This window comes from Geospiza fortis, unplaced genomic scaffold (genome assembly GCF_000277835.1).
Source record: "Geospiza fortis unplaced genomic scaffold, GeoFor_1.0 scaffold10, whole genome shotgun sequence".
NCBI classification, from domain to species: domain Eukaryota; kingdom Metazoa; phylum Chordata; class Aves; order Passeriformes; family Thraupidae; genus Geospiza; species Geospiza fortis.
The window spans coordinates 460781-479386 of NW_005054326.1; the positions used below are offsets into that span (position 1 = coordinate 460781).

The following is an 18606-nucleotide window of genomic DNA, read 5'->3' on the forward strand; positions in this document are numbered from 1 at the left end:
TAACCCACAGCTTGACTGTATTTAATGAAATATGTAGTGCTCAAAGAGTTGATTTATATGCATTACTATTTACAATTCACATTTATAAGAGAGGAAAAAGCACCCTAAGGAACTCATGGTTCTTTTGACTTTAACAGAGAGTAAAAAGTGCTTGATTTAGTTCAGCTCACTAACACCCCTGGAAGCCCCAGAATCTTATACTGGATTAGGGATGGAGACAGGAATCACGGATGCAGCTGAAACAGCCAGCATAGAAAATCTACTTTTGCTATCAACCCTGAGCCAAAACACTCCTGCATATTTTAGAACAAAAATCACAGTCATATTTATGCTTCTTCTGTATAGAATTATAGACAAACAATGTTTTCACATGCAGAAAACATGGAAATGTACTTTTTAAAAGTGTTGTTCTAGAACTGAGTGATGTGGAGGATTCACACTTCCAAGGGAAAACTACACAGATAAACTTTTACTTGTGACAGAACTCTTGAGTGTATTTAATTATACAAAATAAAGGCACACAGAATTAGTTAGCAGAAGGCAGTATGTTGGTGCCCTTAGAGCTATCTCACAATCAATCTGTTCTCTATATTAGTCAACATAAAACCATCACTCTCCCTATTTCTCTACCAATTTAACACTCGCTTATCTAGAAAAAAAAATTTCTCTTAGATAACATGATCTGCATACAGGTTATGATAAAAACAGACTTTTACCAAAGCAATACCCTCTGGGCAGTAAAGAACATGAAATTTTCTTGTGCTGCACCTGTTCCCTAAGATGGTTTGCAATCATGGCCAGGAAAACTGAGAAAAGACAAGAAGGGTATTTCATCCTCTAGAGTCAGGATTGTGTAAGCCTAAAAAGCATACAGTTTGGTACTCTGTGTATATATATGCCAGCATCTCTATTGATGAGATCTTTCAGAGCAGCTTCTGTAGGAATGTTGCAATATCTTAATAGAAAATGAAAGTATGAGAAAACCTCAGCATTTTTAACACTGAGCCTGTATGCTGAATTTTTCAAATTCTCATTTGAAAGAGGTTTAATTTTCTTTCCTCATCTCAAGAACTATGACACTGAAGGGATCACTTACACTAAACCCAGTCCCTGAAGAAATATATCCAGAAAAATAATCTCCCATGTAAAGGCATGGGAACAAGAGCATAGTGTAGCTAAATTCTCTAGCAATTAATGACTGGACCTTTTTTTCCCAACTCCTCCCTACAACATCAACAGTCTTAGAAATTACTGAGTGGAGCAAAATGCTTCAACACCACCTGGTGCAGTTTTCAGCAGTTGGTTTTGCTTCCAGGCCTGTCATGGCTCATTAAGATAGTACAATACTTTCTGTCTGCGAGATTATTCTCGGGGACCACAGAATTCGAGATAAAATGAGATACAGAAGGTTTTATCACAAGACAGAACATGACTGTGACATATCATGCCAAGGTTTTAGTATCTGAAAAGCTACAGAAGGAAAAGATTTTCAAGGCAGGTGAAGAGTAACAACAAACCAGTTAGAAAAGGTAAATACAACTTCCAAATACTTAAAGAAACAGAGTAGACCACAACAATCTAATTCTGTGTGTGTACTCATATAGAGCATTTTGTCTACACAGGCTTTGCTAAAGGTTCATGTTTTTACTTTGCAAAGTGGTGACACTTTGAGATTCAAGATTCATTTATGTGAAACATTTGATTGATCAGTTTAGTAGTGCTGCCCAAAAACGGGTTAAACTCTTCTGCTTGCTTCCATGGCTCAGACCAGCTAGTGTGAGTTGCACTGGAAACAGAAAACAGTGTGGCAGGCTGTCTCTAGTGCTGCCAGAACTCTGGTCTCAGAATCACAAGATCATCGAGTCCAACCTGTTCCCTGACACCTCAACTAAACCCTGGCACCCAGTGTCACATCCAGTCCTTTGTTAAACACACCCAGGGATGGTGACTCCACCACCTCCCCAGACAGGCCATTCCAGTCTCAAAGCGCTCAGAAGGCTTGTGGACAACACAGGAGGACAGGAAGGGTAACAGGACTCATTCCTTAATTGCCAAGAGAAAAAAAAAGTGTGAAGGAGATTATGTTTTCTCTTAAGTTTTCACCTGATTTTAAAAAAATAGTAGCAAAAGACACCAAATTGACAGGTAACCAAGATCTTCAATAAACTGGAGCCTCAAAGGACACACAATATATCTGCATGCTGTATTTCAGCTTTCCTACTGGATTCTGTACCATTCACTTGGAGATTAACAGCAATTCCAAGGTCAGTCTATTTTGAATTATTTAAACATGAGGCCTCTATTCTTTAAGTGTTAGAAATGGATTATTTTTCATATTTCAGACCCTTTCAATTGAAGTAGTTACAATTTAATGGGATAACAATATAGAATTAAAATAAACATATATGATTAAATATTTTATGCTTGAAAAGGACAAAACAAAATTGAAAAGGACAGAACAATGGTAAGAGGATGCTAGCATGCTAATTTTCACTGTGTGCCCTGAAAATTAAAATTAAAGAGAAAATTCCAAAGCTAACAGAAGGAAAAGGGACTGACAGGGATGCACTTGTTCAGCTTTGCCCCAGACAGTGAATCCTACAGACACAGAGTGCCCCCTGTGGGACTGCAGCTTATTTAAGTGTACATGAAGCAATCACAGAGACATTCAGGTACCACTGCTGCCATCAGGGGATATCTGACACAGCAATGACCCCAAGCCTGTAAGCCCAGCTCAGTGTGATGTGGCCACACCTTGCTGATGGGACAGTAATGTGCTGCTGCTTTGTGGCACTGGCAACAAACCCAAAGGGATTTCAAACTATGGAGACATCTGTTCATCTGCTCTGGAGGATGCTGTTATTCCATATGCATAACCATAACTTCTTTAAAGACCAGGAAATTCCTTAATTTCCAAGAAGACAGATGCAGGTGAGCCAACAGGTTATTGCTGGATGGACATTGATTTTTTTTTTAATTTTTTTTTTTAGTTCTGTTCACCATAGGTGTACACAACCTGAAGTACTTTTGTTTGGTTAAACTGTTTGCAGGGCTTGAAATTACCTCACACCTCACTTCAGATCAACTGATTTTACTTTTCTAGCAAATAAACTGTCAATTAATCAGTTTTTTCTGGATTACTTTCAACTTCAGCTTCATACTCATACTTCCAGACAATGCTGTTTTATTGCTGGGAAGATGAACTTTTCACAGGATAAATAACCTCATCTTCCACTGACCTCATTTTTAGTTGTCAGTGGTCATGTGAATGCCTTTGTACTTTTTCTTATCTGAGAGCCAGAAAATGAAGATGTGGACTTCTCCATGTACCAAATATTTCTAAGTCATACCATGCAGGGAAACTGTAGCAGAGATATGGGTGAAGACTCTTCCTGCATAGCCATACCTAGGCTGGCATCTCATTTTTATGAGTGACCTTCTGAAGCTCTCAGAAGCCTTCCAGCTCTGAGATGAAGAAAGGAAAGCACACAATAAACATAAATAAATAAATAAATAAATAAAATGCCTGGTTCATTTCTAATCACTACCTCTACTCTGTATCAAAGAAACACTATCTGTGGGATGAATTCATGACATTAAAAACTACAGTGATAAATACTCAAAAGTATTACTTTTGTACATTACTACTCATGTGCAGTCAGACAAGAAATCCAAATATGCTTTCTGACAGCTTGATGTTGAAACATAAATTATTTTCTGAGCTAACAATTCATCTGCAAGATCGTTGATTATTTTTCAAGAAACAAGAGGATAGTAAATTATTCTCAGAGAAGTAATAATCCTTCTGTTGTGAGCCAGGAGGATGAAAGATCCAACTCTGAAGGGCCAACTATGTTATGTAAGTCTGCAGACCTTGAATTATAGGGCTAGCAGCAATTGCAATTAGCAGGAGAAGGCATAATTGAGAAAAGGACTATTGGATCGTTCTCCAGGTCTGAAAGAACACCCTGAGAAATGCCCCAAACTGGGACTTTTCAACCCTGAAGCACATGACTGGGAAGACCCTTCTGGTCCTTCTGCCAATAACAAAAGGCCTGTCTAGTAAAAAAAAAAAACCAAAAACAATCATGCAGACAGAGTGTCTGTTCCCCTTCCCTGTGAGTGCAGTGTCCACTGCTGCAGATTTGGCAACTGCAGGAGCTCAGCCTCAGATTAGACTGTTTGTGCTTGGTTATTTTCACACACTGCCAAAATTTGCTGACAACACCAGGGGAAAAAAAAAAAAAGAAAGTAAAACTGGTGATTTTCAACAGTTTATAACTCAGCTCAGCCTAAGCAGGTTTTTATGGGACAAAGAACAGAGATTTCTCTGTAGACAGCACTTTATTCCTGCCTAATTTAAAAGATTTGCTGTGAATGATGGAAACATTAGAACTTCTTAAAGAAAACATAACAAAACAAAAATCCTAGCAGTTCACTAGTATTTCTCTACAGTAGATCAGGTTTGGTGATATAAATAGAGACCATTATCTGCCTCTCTCATAATTATTAGCAATAAAGTTTTTTTAAAGAAAATGAAAATATTAGACTTAAAGGAAGAGAGCTTCAAAATACATAGTATTTCTTCAAGGAGTGAAATTTCTTGCTTGGAATATTTCACACTTGAGCTATTCTAGTGCCACACTATTCCCTAAGGAGTGTGAAATGATCTTCTCAGGGTTACAGAGTCAGTAGTAAACACAAGTTCTACTCTAAAAACCAGTATTTTAAACATGTATTTTCACTAGCATAATATCTAACAACTTCCTATTAAAACCCAGAGGTAGCTTTCTGGAGTCCCCTTATTGCTTTAATGCTCTCTTTCACTCCATATCTGGAATCTCCTAAAGCAGCATTTCCTAAGATATTTTTCTTGTCTGCTCCCCAGCCCCATTAGCTGAGTGCAGGGCTAAGTTGTTAAATCTACACCCCTAACAAATCTCAAATTTAATTAGCGCTGGTTTTGAGCACCTCAAACTTTTCCCAGTGAAGCATGCCCTAGAACAATATTGCTTCACCATCCCTTTGAACACTACCTGTACAACAGCTATTTTTCCTCCATAAGAACTCCAAAAGCAGCTAATTGCTTCACAAAACTGACCACTCACTCAATTACTGTTATTTTTCAGTTGAAATAGTAGCAAATACTTTAACAACATGAGAAACTTTTTGCAGAACCAGAAAACAAATGAGTGCTTTTCATAAAAGACATAGGCTGGAAAAGCAGGGCAACAAAGAATATACTGGAGTTTTTGTATATAAAATAAGATATTAATTGACTGGGAGTCCTCAGTAGAGACTTGTTTGCAACAGAGCCTCATGGCGAGGGCGAGTTTTTGAAGTTTGGATGCCTTTGGCAGCTTTATAGAACTTTAAGACAGACCAGCTACGACTAAAACATGCTCAGCTAGTTAACTATACAAATGTAATGCTTTTTCCATCTTTCTCTCCATGTGCTGACAGCATTACCATTCTCTCCAGTGTCCTTCCTCCTTCTGAGGTACAATGGATCTACCAGTTCATGCAGTACCTGATACCACATTTCAGTACAAAAACCTTCCAACAATAACTTACACAGGTAAGAGAGGTCATCATTCAGAAGTGAGTAGTTATATTAAAGGATCTACACAATTCCAAATACATTTCAGGATATACACTACACTGCCTGTAGATTTTAATGAGAAGGTTTGGCAGAGCAGTTTGGCAGAAGTACTCTCAAGTGATTGGAAATGGGATACATCTCCAGTTGCTTTGGATTCCCACATCACCTAAAGAGCTATTCTTCCCATCCCCCCATACAGCAACTCTCAAGGCAGTCAAATTTATAGCTCAATAAATTTTTTTATTAAAAATAAAAAGTGTGGCTTTTAAGTACTGCAGTCTTCCAACATCCTTATGCCAGGTCTAGATCAAACTGTTGTAGCTGAATATGAAGCTGGGGAGGCTTGGCCTACTTTATACAGCAGTTCTAAGTTAAAGTTTCAAGATCTAAGCCACCTCTTTCCATTTTGTAACAGCTGTTTTTCTATCCTTTCATTAAAAAAAAAAATAGGAAAGGAAAGAGACCAGTGTAGGATAGTTAAATAAATAAATAATGGCTCACAAAACCACAGTGGAGGAACCACTGCTAGTCCTGCCAATAAAAATGTTCCTTCTCTTCAGGGCTGGCTAAACAACTGAAAGTGCTTCTAATGAACTGCTGGCAGCACTATCCATCATTGCACTAAATGGATTCATGTCTCCCTAAACTAAGGATAACTATTTATCTGTAATGCACAGTCAGAAATTAGGAAGTATTTAAGCCTGGGAAGTCTAATCCCTCTCTTCTCCCCACCTCCTCAAAGCTTGGTTTTATCCAGGCTTTCTTGTGTAAGGATGATTAGAAAAGTTTGACTGATAGAGAACTTCAAACTGCTGCAGTGCTAATGAATCATCTGAATGAGTTTGAAAAATACTTGAGCAGACCAGAAATCTGCAGTGTGACTTTAACATTACAAACACTTGACATTATATTTATCTTCTCCCTCTTTTTTTTTTTTTTTGTCATTTGCTCCACTGCCTTGCACCTTACCTTGAAGTAGTTATAGGCCGCTCAAAACAAGATGGCACATTCATTAGACATAGAATAATTGAGTCCCAATAATTGCTTAGGACCTTGAAGATGCTATTGTGCAAATAACAGAAGTGTACTGTAAACAACCAAAAGGAAGAGATGTTTTTGAGCTCTAGAGGAAGTGTGAAAGTGATGTCAGTAATCCCTGGTCAGAAGGCACCTCTGAGGGCTCGAGTGATTACAGATAACTGCTATCTGCAGAGACACATCCAGGCAGGGCTGTCTTTAGAACAGCAAGGATCAGAAAGGAATGCAGAGACATCAATAAAACAAGCCTACAAATAATAAGAGAAGACACTTACTTCATTTCCAGGACCTCCTCCAAATGTTTCCTTCTTTCAGCTCGTAGGTTGGTCAAATGGGTTTCCTTCTCAGCCAAAGACTGTTGTGTGGAGGACAATTTTGCTTTCATTGACTCCAACTCCTGTTTGACCTTCTCCATAGCCATCATCAGCTCCTCTACCTAAAACATTTTTGGAGAAGACAGGAGGAGAGAAAAATTATGCAGTGTGACCAGCTGGAACTTACTAAGTGTCTCAACTGAACTGGAGTACCAATGTTACCAGGGAATGGAAGCTACTCAGCACTTCTGCAGGCTGGAGGCACCATCCAGTGCTGCGCACACGATGTCTACACTTGACCAAAGCAGCATTACAGCTTGGGACCTAACTTAGTTTGGTCACATAATCATTACAATACAAACCTTCAACTCTTCTGTATTTCTGTTTCAGAGAATGTACAGAGGGATAAGAGGATGGCCTGCATATGTTAACACTGGCCCACAAAAATGCAAGGTATTAAAGGAAACACACCGATAATATACCAAAAGGAAACACTTTCACTGTAAATGATGTCTAAAGAGAAACTACATGCGCATTTTAGGAACAAAGGTGACATTTCTGAAGCAGGGAGAGGAATGGGCTCCCACGAAGGTGTGAGGCTACTTCCCTCAAAATACCATTTGAACAATGCTTTTAGGCTCGTGTTGGGATTTAGCAATGTAAGACATTCAAAGAGTTGCTGATGGCAGAGAAGTACAGCAGAACAATGCTCTTACCTCCAGCAAACTGGAAAGATTCAGAAACAACATGATTAAAAATTCTGCCATATATTTTACACAAATGAAGAGTAATTATATTTTGCACTCAGAATAGGTTCTGTCTTAGGTAAAATTTGTCACTAATTAACATTCAAAATCACAATACATGCTTAAATCTAGCTACATATAGCATTCAAAAACCTCTGGATGTGCCTTAATAATTTTATAATAAAGCTCAATGGCGCACTGTCAGTTATATTTTCTGAAAAATCTATTTGCCTGGGATTTTCTCCTGGGAAGATGAGAAGCCTTAGAGAAAAATGAAAACAATAATTATTTGATTTGTTTCTTTTGTGTTTTGCTACTTTGGAATGTGTTTAGACATTGTTTACCAACAGGTGACTGTTCATTGGTTTAATGTGAATTGTTTTTACTTAATGACCAATCAGTGTCCAGCTGTGTCAGGACTCTGGAGAGAGTCACGAGTTTTTCATTATTATTTTTTAGCTTTTTGTCTGTATCTTATTTTATTTTTTTAGTATCGTTTATTATAGTTTTAGTATAGCATTCTTTAATATATTACAGTATCTTAAAATAATAAATTAACCTTCTAAGAACATGAAGTCAGATTCATAATTTCCTCCCTTTGTCGGGGTCTCAGAAAATACCACAGCACACACTACTTTCACTGACTTCTTCCATGTAGGTTTCCTCTTTCCATCACAAACCAAGTGTTCATAAACGATTTTATAATGTGCTTTCAAAGGGAGAAACTCAGATGCTACTGCTACACACAATCAAATATTTGTATAAATTTAGTATGCAAACACAGCACTACATTGCCTTTATATCCCTCCATAACAGTCAAGTTGTGATCCATCCTGGAAGTGAATTATTCAATTTACAACAAGCTCAATTTCTACTTACATGTTTTTACAAGGAGAGTTGAGTATGTCATTTGCTATGTAGGTGCTGTAGGAGGGAAGTATGTAACATGCTTTAATAAATCCTGTACTCCTAAAGGTAGAGCTAATGACTCAGGACAAACATGGATAATAAGACTGGTTTTCATCCTCAATGGTGACAGAGCAAGAAACGTTGCAATTGAGAATTAGGAAATTTATAGCACAGATTTTGAGCAGTGTTTACTGCAGCAAGTCTTTCTACTCCCATTCAAATGCAGCTGCCAAAATGTAGTATTCTTATGCTTAGCTAACTAAAGAAAAAAATTAAAGTATGCAATTTTCATAAACTATTTCAAATTTCCAGCTTAGACTTCATCTAGGAATCAACAGAATAAGGAGAACCTCAGTGACAAGTAGTACAAACTGGAAAGCATGGATATAATAACCAGACTTTCCTTGTTTTATTAGTGTTTAGTACGCAAAATAAGATCAGAAAATCTGTCAATTTTTAAAACTGAGAGAAAATTCCACAAAGTGAAATAGAGAAAATATATCAGAAAAGAATGCAAAGAACGGCAGAAATAATAGTACTAGGATGGAAACTAATTATTAGAAAATGGTGGAGTAATGAAGGTGCACTTGTGCATCAGCTGCTAGGATGTCAGTCTCAGCTTCCTGCGGGTGGATCAAAAATACCTACATGCACATTTTCCTTTAAAGTGAAAAGAGGCACTCCAGCTATAAACCCCTGGGCTTGAACAGAAAACCACCTGGAATCAGCAAGCCCCCAGCCAACTGCAACAGTCTAAAGGGCCTGTGTCAATTTGTCAGCTGCCAAGATAAAACAACCTCTGAAGCAACATCTTCTCCATAATCAGGTTTGAAATGTTTCTGACAGGCTTCCTCCCAGTGCCAGCCATCAGGGTCTGTGATGCTGACACTGAAGGACTGGTTTGCCTGGTGTAGATCTGTAGTGTGACAACTCTGAGCTCTTTGGAAGACATGAAGAAACTGGAGCCTGGTACCTGGGCCAAGGCTCCCAGGGAGAGGTGGCAAGGGGTAACTCTGCAAGAATATCTCCTAGTAGTGCTTATTGTAGGTACTTTATGTTTTTCTCATTGCTCTGTTTGATAGCTCTTTTAATTCTAAGGTTATAGTTTGGATTTTTGCAGGCCAACAGAAAATTGATCTAATCATGTATTAGGAATGGCTAGAATGTGAGTAGCTTTTAAACAGTGCCAACAACTTGGTTTACAGAACTGTCATTACCTTCCAAGCTCTCCAGCAAGGGCCATTTGTCACACAATTTAAAGACAAAGTTCACCAAAATAGTGTTGACTGCATTCACAGTAAAGACTTTGTTGTTCAGATTCATCAGGTTGTAGACAGTCCATGGGTCTATTTCAATTAAACTTCTACAAAACAAAACATTTGGCAGCTTCTGAATCTTAGTGCAGACCTATCTCAGTAAGCAGTCCTGTGAGAAATGATAGAGGAATATTCACTGGAAGCAAACTACTTACAATGCACATCTAATTTAGCCTATACTAAAACCTTCATATCTACCCTTGGATTTTGTCCCCTGAGAGCAGCTAATTACATAATAAAGAAAAAATATTTGCCAAAACCAGAGCTCTTGGCACATTGAGACACTTTCAGACATGCTGTTGACATTTTCATTTAGCTGTGGGTAAGCTCGTGCCCTGTGAGCTGTAGCTAGAAAGTCTCCACCCATTTCAGAAGATGCAAAGAGTGAACTCTTGCTACTCCTTGCTCCAATGACAGTATATAAAGCAAGATGTATCTTTGACTGTCTAGGATACAGCCCCAAGTTCAGTTCTCTGTAGACAGGCCAGAAAAGTCTTCATGTATTCTGAGCAGAGAACTTAAATGGAGACTTATTTGTTCAGTGTTCTCTGGCCTTAAGTGACCTGCCCAGGTGACAGCTTATCTTCAAGGAAGAACATCAATCTGAAGTAAGTTTCCATTAGAGGAGAGCTTTCCTGAGAGATTGAACAAACTATGTGAAAGAAGGCAGAGAATGTCAATTAGATCAGGATGAGATTCACAGCAGCAGAAAAGGGAAATGTCAAGATAGGACAAATACTTTGCACAGTATTACATTCCCTTCTTAGGAAACGTGAAAGCAAGGTGGAAAGAAAAGGCAAGGCAACAGGAGAAGTTTATTTATGTCAATTACAGCCTGTAAAGAAATGATTTAATAACAAAAAAACCTGAAGCTCTTTTCAGGAGCCTATCTACCATCTTAACCTCCCTGCTCCCACAGATTGTTATTTCAGCCTCCTGCAACTGCAAATCAAAACCCAAAAGGCTTTTGCACAGTCATAGAGATACCACATAATCTCCAAATATGAAGTAGTTCCAGCAAACCTTTCTGGCCATTGGGTCATGTGAAGCCAGGGACTTGCAAAGAGCTTAGTCAAGTTCCCCAAAAGCCAGTAAAAAGACAGCAAAATTGAGAAAGGGGCTGTATATGCAAAGCATTACTGAAGCTGGAAATCCTATCAGGATAGGCAAGCTCCAGCTCCTCACCTGTTACAAGAGAACTAATGCACTGCTAAGAATTCCTAAGACACAGCCAATATTTCAGGCCAGGAAGAATGCTCACATCAACTATGTGGTTGTTATGGTTTGCCTCTAAAAATCAGAGCCCAAAGACTCCAACACCTGAAGTCAATTCAGACAGATAACTCACTAACAGAACCTCAGCATCCCCAAACATTTCAGATTGTTTACATTACAATGCAGTGGCAGCTACCCCTTTTTTCTTCCCATTGTGAGCTCTCCTCAGTGATAAAGCATCACCTGAAGATAACTTTTCTACTGCACAGAACATTGGAAAAGGTTTCTCTAGCCCTCTCAGGAAGATCGCTCTAGAGCTTAATTTTCTGCTTGCACCTTTTTGAGAAGCAGAGCAATTCTGAGAGGCACAAATTCAGAGCCACAAATGCATCACAAATGCTGGTAACACAATGTAATTCACTACAGTGGGACTGTGCAACTCTAGAGAGGCAATGGCAGAGTCATGAGTCTGGGGGAAAAAAGAGCACAATGCCATACACTTGACAAAACACCTGCAGGGGCAGAGGCTCTGTTCTGAAATGGTGACCACAGAACCCATGCTTTATAGGCTATGTGCATACCAAGAATGAGGAAAAGGCCCAGCACAGACACCACAAATGAAAATGTTCTAGTCTCAAGTGACAGGATACGAATGCATCCAAATTCACATGTATATGACTGGCATTAAAACTAGCAAATCACTGGTACACTATATAAAAAATATTTTATGTTAGGTAAGGCTTTTTCTCACCTGTAGATTATCAATCTTTACAGAAAAGACTGTGTATCTTTTTTTTGTTTTCCATTTTTTCATAGAATGGTTTGGGTTGGAAGGGACCTTCAAGCACCACCCTCCTGCCATGCCCTGAACCACCATTAGGCCCCTCAAAGCTCCATCCAACACAGCCCTGAACACTTCCAGTGACGGGACATCCACAACTTCTCAAGGCAGTCTGTTCCAGTGTCTCACTGTGCCTATTATACAGAACTTCTTCCCCATCTCCAGTCCAAACTTATTCTCTTTCAGTTTAAAACCACTGACTCTTGTCTTGTAACTAAAGACCCTGAGGAAGAGTCTCTCTCTCTCTTTCAAGTCCCCTTTTTGTACCTCAAGGTTGCAATGAAGTCTCTCCAGACTGAACTGAACAATTCAAATTCCCAGGGTTTCCTCACAGGAGAGGTGCTCCAGCCCTCTGAGCATCTTGGCCTCCTCTGGACCTGCTCCAGCAGGTTTGTGTCCTTCCTGTGCTGGGGGCCCAGAGCAGGATGCTCCAGGTGGGGTTTCTCCAGAGCTAGAGAGAGGGGAGAATCCCTGCCCTCTACCTTGCCAGTCTGTAATTAAAAGTCTCAAAGGGCATGACAAAGGTACCTGACTTTACACTAAGATCCCTCCTCCTAAGCTGGAGATACAGTATTTTTGGCTAAACATAGGAAACACATTTCAATGTTTAATTTCATACCTGGAATCAGAATTGTTTTTATGCTTCTGATCCAGAATCAGATTTTATGCTTCTGATTTATGATTCTGATGGAAAGAAATTCTAGTTCTTTCAATATACATACAGACACAGCAGGCCATGGAACAGCTGTTTATATTCACTACTGTGTCTCAAAAGTTCCAGGCAGAATACAAAATAATGGCATTTCAGAGCACACAAGTACCAATACCAACACAAGTCATTTTCCATGACCTGTGTATAAATCAATCACTAAAGTTCTTCTCTAAACCATCTCAGCAGGCTAACAAGTATATTTAAAATTATTTATTTTCTAAACATATACCTGCTTTGTACAAACAAGAAATTAGCTTTGCAAGACAAAGTGTAATAAAAATCTGTAGTTTTACCCAAAATTAATTAGGCAAGCAAAACAAAAAGTCTTACAGTTAAAAGTCAGTAGAAAGAATATCAGAAGGACTGAAAAAGTAATTACCATTTCTCAAAGTGTCACTCTCAGATGACAGTCTCCTATTTATCTACAGCTCTTGAGTTTTTAAAGTATTTTTATCTCACTATGTACATTGCTGAGATGATAAAGAGCCTGCAAATTTCTGCATTATCTTTTACTCAGTTGAACTGATTCGACTGCAGAGAAGGAAAAGAAATAGACGTGAAAAGAAAGACAAAGACAAGAGATCTGGCTCCATGTAAACTTGTTTGGGTCCCTGAAAAAATTCCTAGAACAGATGTTAAGACATGGAAAAAGCACAGGCCAGACTTGGGACTTAGGCATGTAATTTAACTGCCTCCAGTAACATATTACAGGGAGAAAGCACTGAGTCTGACATAACTTGGATTGCCAGCAGGACCAGATGGTTTACTTAAATCACAAGCTAATAAACCTTTACACAAAATAAGAGGGAAATGAGTTATGGTTTCATCATAGCCCCATTTTTGTTAGAGCAGTAGGGCGGCTTTAAGGTATTCTTAAAGATTATATCCAAGATACTTAACTAAACTTTTGGCTATTCTGAATTAAGGGAGCTTCAGATTCCTATAGATATTGGGAAAACTGTTAGGCATAGCTTCTGTAGAGCTACAAGTATCAGAGGAAAATAAAAGAAATCAGTAAAAAATAACAAGAAAACTCTTCCTGTCTCAGTAAAATTATACTGTAATGTCTGATTTGTAAGGTAATGACAGCCCTCAACCACAGAACAGCAGAAAGCTCTGCCCCACTGACACCAGAAGGGTGTAAAGCAGGATGGCTCTGTCCCACCACTCAGGCTGGAGCTCTGGCTTCAGTTCAAGCCCCTCTTATTCAGCACCAGTGCACAAGATGCAGTAATTAAGATGTTTCTATCACTTCTACCTGCATCTCAAAGGGGGTGCCAGACTTGCAGCACCCTACTGCCAAAGTCAGCTCTGTACAGCATTAGAGGACTGTGGCAGACTGCACATGGAGAAGGAGTTCTGTTTGCAGTAAAGAGGGGAGTTAGCATTGGAGCTGTGAACATGGCTGGTGGATTATCAGTTCTCCAAAGAAAGGCAGGGTCTTTTGATCATCTGTAATATACAGCAGTAATTTTGGGGATGAACTTTGCCTTTCTTTATATTACTGTGTGGCTTTCTTAAGTCTTTGTGCCTTTGTTTTTTTGGTTGTTTGGAATTTGTACATTCAGCATCCCTGATAAAATAGAGTGTCTTGGTGGCTTAACAGAACTGGTGCCACTGTTCCATTCTTACTTTATTAAATTGGAAAAAGGAGAGGAGCAAGATAAAGAGAACAAAAGCTCATGGTCTGAAAATCTGCAGAATACTGCAGATGAATGCAATTTTTCTTATCATTGTGAAACTGAGATATTTAGACAACTGATGTCTCATGTCCATGAGGTGGTCTCCCAACAAAAACTTCATTATAAAAAGAGCATCTGATAATAAAAAGGAGTTAATGCTCTGTATTGCTCCTTGCTATCTCCACTGATGGCTCTAGGCAAGGAAGAGCTCTAATGAGATTGACCAGACATCAGACGTTTCCATGTTCCTCCTGCAGAAGCCACACAAACATCAACAAAGAAGTCTCTGCCAAGGGTTTTGTTACTTGAGTATTCATCAAGTTTTTTTCACTCATACTCTCAGAGCACTGAGTTTTTGTATGAAGAAAGAGGAATCAGGATTCACAGATGTTTGGAAAACTCCTAAGCCTTCAGGACTCAGTAAGTCACAGCTGTGTCCTGTTAGGATGTTTGGAGGTAGCTTTGACAGTTGCATCTCCTAAATGTGGACTATAACCTACACAAATAAGCAACAGCTTACTGCTGGGACAAGAGCTCTTGAGAAAGAAACAATAATTGCCTCTGCTTAACACAAACAAAATATTTGAGTCAGGCCTTGAATAAAAGTAAGTGAAAACTGAATCTGATTTCTACTGAGGAAAATAAATCTGTTTTAGTCACCAGTATCTGAAGAGTGTAACAAGTTACAATTCTATTTCCATGCTTTCCTCAAGCAAAACCATTATCCAAAGAAACATTCTCATTATGTTTTTTAATGCACATAACCATACCAAAGGAAGCTGTCCTATTTTACTTTACATGGATCTATAGTCTCAGGAAACTGTCTTGGATTCATCTTCCAGGGCTAGCAATTCCCAACCCTTGGGAATACAGCAGCAATCACTAGGAACAATAATTTTTATTGAAAAAACTTGGATTTTGATCACCTTTTAGAAATCTGTATGGAGGCAGAGATCCTAGAGTGCAGCACATGAAGCAGATCCTGTGCAGTGCTGCACATATTGTGCTCATTTGGCACAATTTATCACATCCAAACAAAATTCTCTAGATCTATGATTAAATCATGATACTCCAGACACAACTCTAAACATGGCCATCTCCAAAATAAATTACCCTTTCTTAGGTTACATCTACTGCTGCTAAGGTAGAAGTGAGACTAATTGCCCAAGGATTTCAGCAGGTTTTAACCAGCTTTCTGCAGACCACGCTGATTTCCATTTTGCTGCATTTTAGACAGTTTCAGGTTAACTAGGATATGTCACCACGGCAGACAGTTCAGACCTAACTGAATAATATTCCAAGTAAGTATTTAATGCTGTGCTACACAGCACAGCAAAGACTGTCAATTTATATAGCACAGATTGATTTTCCAAGGAGAAAAACTCTGGTATGATGTATTAACTCACTACAAGCAGTGAAAAACGTTATGCTGATTCCATATACAACTTTAACACTCTTTTCCCAAAAGACATTAATGCACATGAACATAAATAAATGAAAGCACATGCACTGCCATGTGAAGGCTGAACATGTGGCAACTGAAGAAGCACAGTCTCACTGGCAAACTCAGGAAAGTTTCCACCTCTACAAACTTGTGGAAGCAGATCTTTAGCATTGTAGTTAACAGAAAGCAAGTAGCAGAACCTAACTACAATAAATAAAAAGAACGTCCACTATTTGGAGCCAACTGAATTCAGGCTGAAATTCAGTGAAGGGTTTGAAGGAATCCAATGGAAAACAGCAGTACAGGGAAGTCAGAAAGTTTTTGTGTGAGTAGGAAATACTTCAAATGAAGAGGCATCTTCAATTTAATCAATCTCAAGCTTTTCAGTCTTGTGTATTTTTCTATATAGGAGAATGCAATGTAATGGAAAACAACTTATTTTCTTGCTTTTCATGGATTTGGAGGAAAAATAAATTATGTCAGAAAAAGAACATATATGAATCAAATGTTCAAGACTAATGAGTTTTTCTAATGCTCTAACCTATATATTTATTGTATCACACTTACATTTAAGATCACAGAGAATGCAACTGGAAAAGGAATTTAAAATGAAAAAAGCACAGGACTAGCTTAAACAAACATTAACACAAGTATTTGTGTGGGTCCTCACAATCACAAGCAAGCATTAATGTAACCAAGTCTGCAAGAATTTGATTTTCTCTTGAGCCACAACAAATAAAATGCTGTCTAGAAGTAGATGCTTAAGAAAATAATACAACAGGCAGAGAAATGCCAAGATAGAGCTTTGTCTGGGATACCTGACTTAGTAAAAGGCATAACATGAAATCAGTATTTATCTATTAAACAATAAAAAGGGATAAAAATAACCTTAAAATCAGCACTTGCACCAAATTTCTAGATAACATTTTCCATCAGTATTTCTCATTTCATTAAAGGAAAAGGTGAGTTATATGGAGAAATGCTCAATGGGTATTTTGCACAGAGGTTAATTATGCTTTCAGTGTCCCCAGTTCTCCTGTAAGTCATCAAATTTTGACTACTTTGCAACCTTAAATGAGAGCAACAAATTAAACAAAGTCATCATCCCTGGAGGAATTTAAAAGACAGGCAGATGTGGTGCTTAGGGACATGGTTTGGTGGTGGGCTTGGCAGTATCAGGTTAATGGATGGACACAATGATCTTAGAGGTCTTTTCCAACTTAAAGACTTCCATGATTCTAAAAGATTTTGAATGTTTTTGTCTATAATGTTAGAAAAAGATCTCTGCCTTAAAGTTGCTGGGCATGATTTCCTATTCATTTCTCTCTCTATTCATTTTTCCCATCTGGAGATAAAAAAGCCCCCAGCTCAGCACAGCTGAACACAACTAAGACAGAAAAAATTCCACTCTTCCACCTCTTAAAAGGTACATTACTGAATGCAGAGGGAATTACACACCAAATTACCTCTCCCTTGCAGGGAGTGTGACTCAGTACAAATCTGTGTATTTTTAAAGGAAAAGGTTATGTAATCCATTCAAATATCCAGGGAAAAGAAGTAACATTAGGGAGATGCAGTGCTCCTAAAAATTTCTGCAAACATAATCACTGACAGTGATTATGTCAGTGAACTTCAGCTACCCAAAATGCTTTCTCCAACCAAAGCAGAACAATCAGACAAAAGAATAAAGTAAATCTCTTGGAAAACAATGGTAAGATTATACTTGGGGCTGAAATTGACTTGAAAAGCTCTTAAAATTTTTATCAGTAAAACAAAGTAAAATATAATTTTTTAGCACAGAATTTTACTTAATATCAACTAAGTACTCAAATTACTTTGCACGTGTACATATAAACACACACTCAAAAGCCAAAATGATTTTGGCAGACTTTTACTGAAAAGAGCTTTTCAGCAGATATTCAGGGGAAGTTCAGCCAAAAAAATGTAAACTCCCAAGAAAAATCTTTTAAAAAACCTCCAGCACCTTCACCCTCAAGCCATACCTTGGATTACTGCCTTGATCCTGTATCTCTAAGTTTATCAAATTTCTCATGAGGAGATACAGAAGAGTTCAAAAGCATTAAAAGCAAGCTGTTCATCATGTATCACAGAGCAGTCAGAACTCTGATATTTCTGTGGTGCTCAGAAAACATCTACAGATAATTCCTGAGAAATTCCACTTTATATTTTTCATTTACAGGGACCTGCAGAAAGTAACTTACTGTGTCAGAATTTGTGCTGTGAAATAATTCCAATTAGTTCTCAACATATGTGAGAAAATATTTCAGACCTATTTCAGTAACAAAATGCTCAGCAAAGAAGAAATGTTTTAATTTATCTTGACTTTTTAGAAGGTATTTGATAGGACAGCATCCAATGTATGATAAATCTGTTGTAAATGTAGTTTCTACTCTATTCTTACAGTGAATTATAGTCTAAATAATTTGCTAGAAAGTTAAAACTAGAATGGTGTTCTGACAGAAGTGCAAATGACAGATACAATTCAAAACTTGGTGAGAATTTCAGCACAGTAACTTACAGATAAGACAAAAAGCTCTTGGAGGCTCTACTCTACATTCAAACCCTTGCAGACCTTGTATTTACAGTAGGGAAATGGGAGACAACTGTGAAGGAGGTTCTGGTTGAGCTATTAACCTATTTCATCTTTATTTTTCCTTAACAAACAGATAACAATTTTGAAGTGGGCATATGTGACATAGAATTTCAGGAGCCTTGTTATCAACATATTTTACATGTAATGTGTACCTGAAAAAAAATTAAATCCTG

The 18606-nt window shown here is 38.1% G+C and overlaps 1 protein-coding gene across 2 annotated transcripts in view; it reads right to left on the bottom strand.

Annotated features, from left to right (window-relative positions):
- The window catches only part of ERC1 (ELKS/RAB6-interacting/CAST family member 1), a 271003-nt gene that overhangs the window by 85793 nt on the left and 166604 nt on the right, over positions 1-18606 (bottom strand). For both annotated transcript variants that reach the window (XM_005421022.2, XM_005421021.2), the window contains one exon: positions 6916-7076. In XM_005421022.2, the coding sequence (XP_005421079.1) occupies positions 6916-7076 (161 nt within the window). The remainder of the gene's footprint in view (positions 1-6915; positions 7077-18606) is intronic.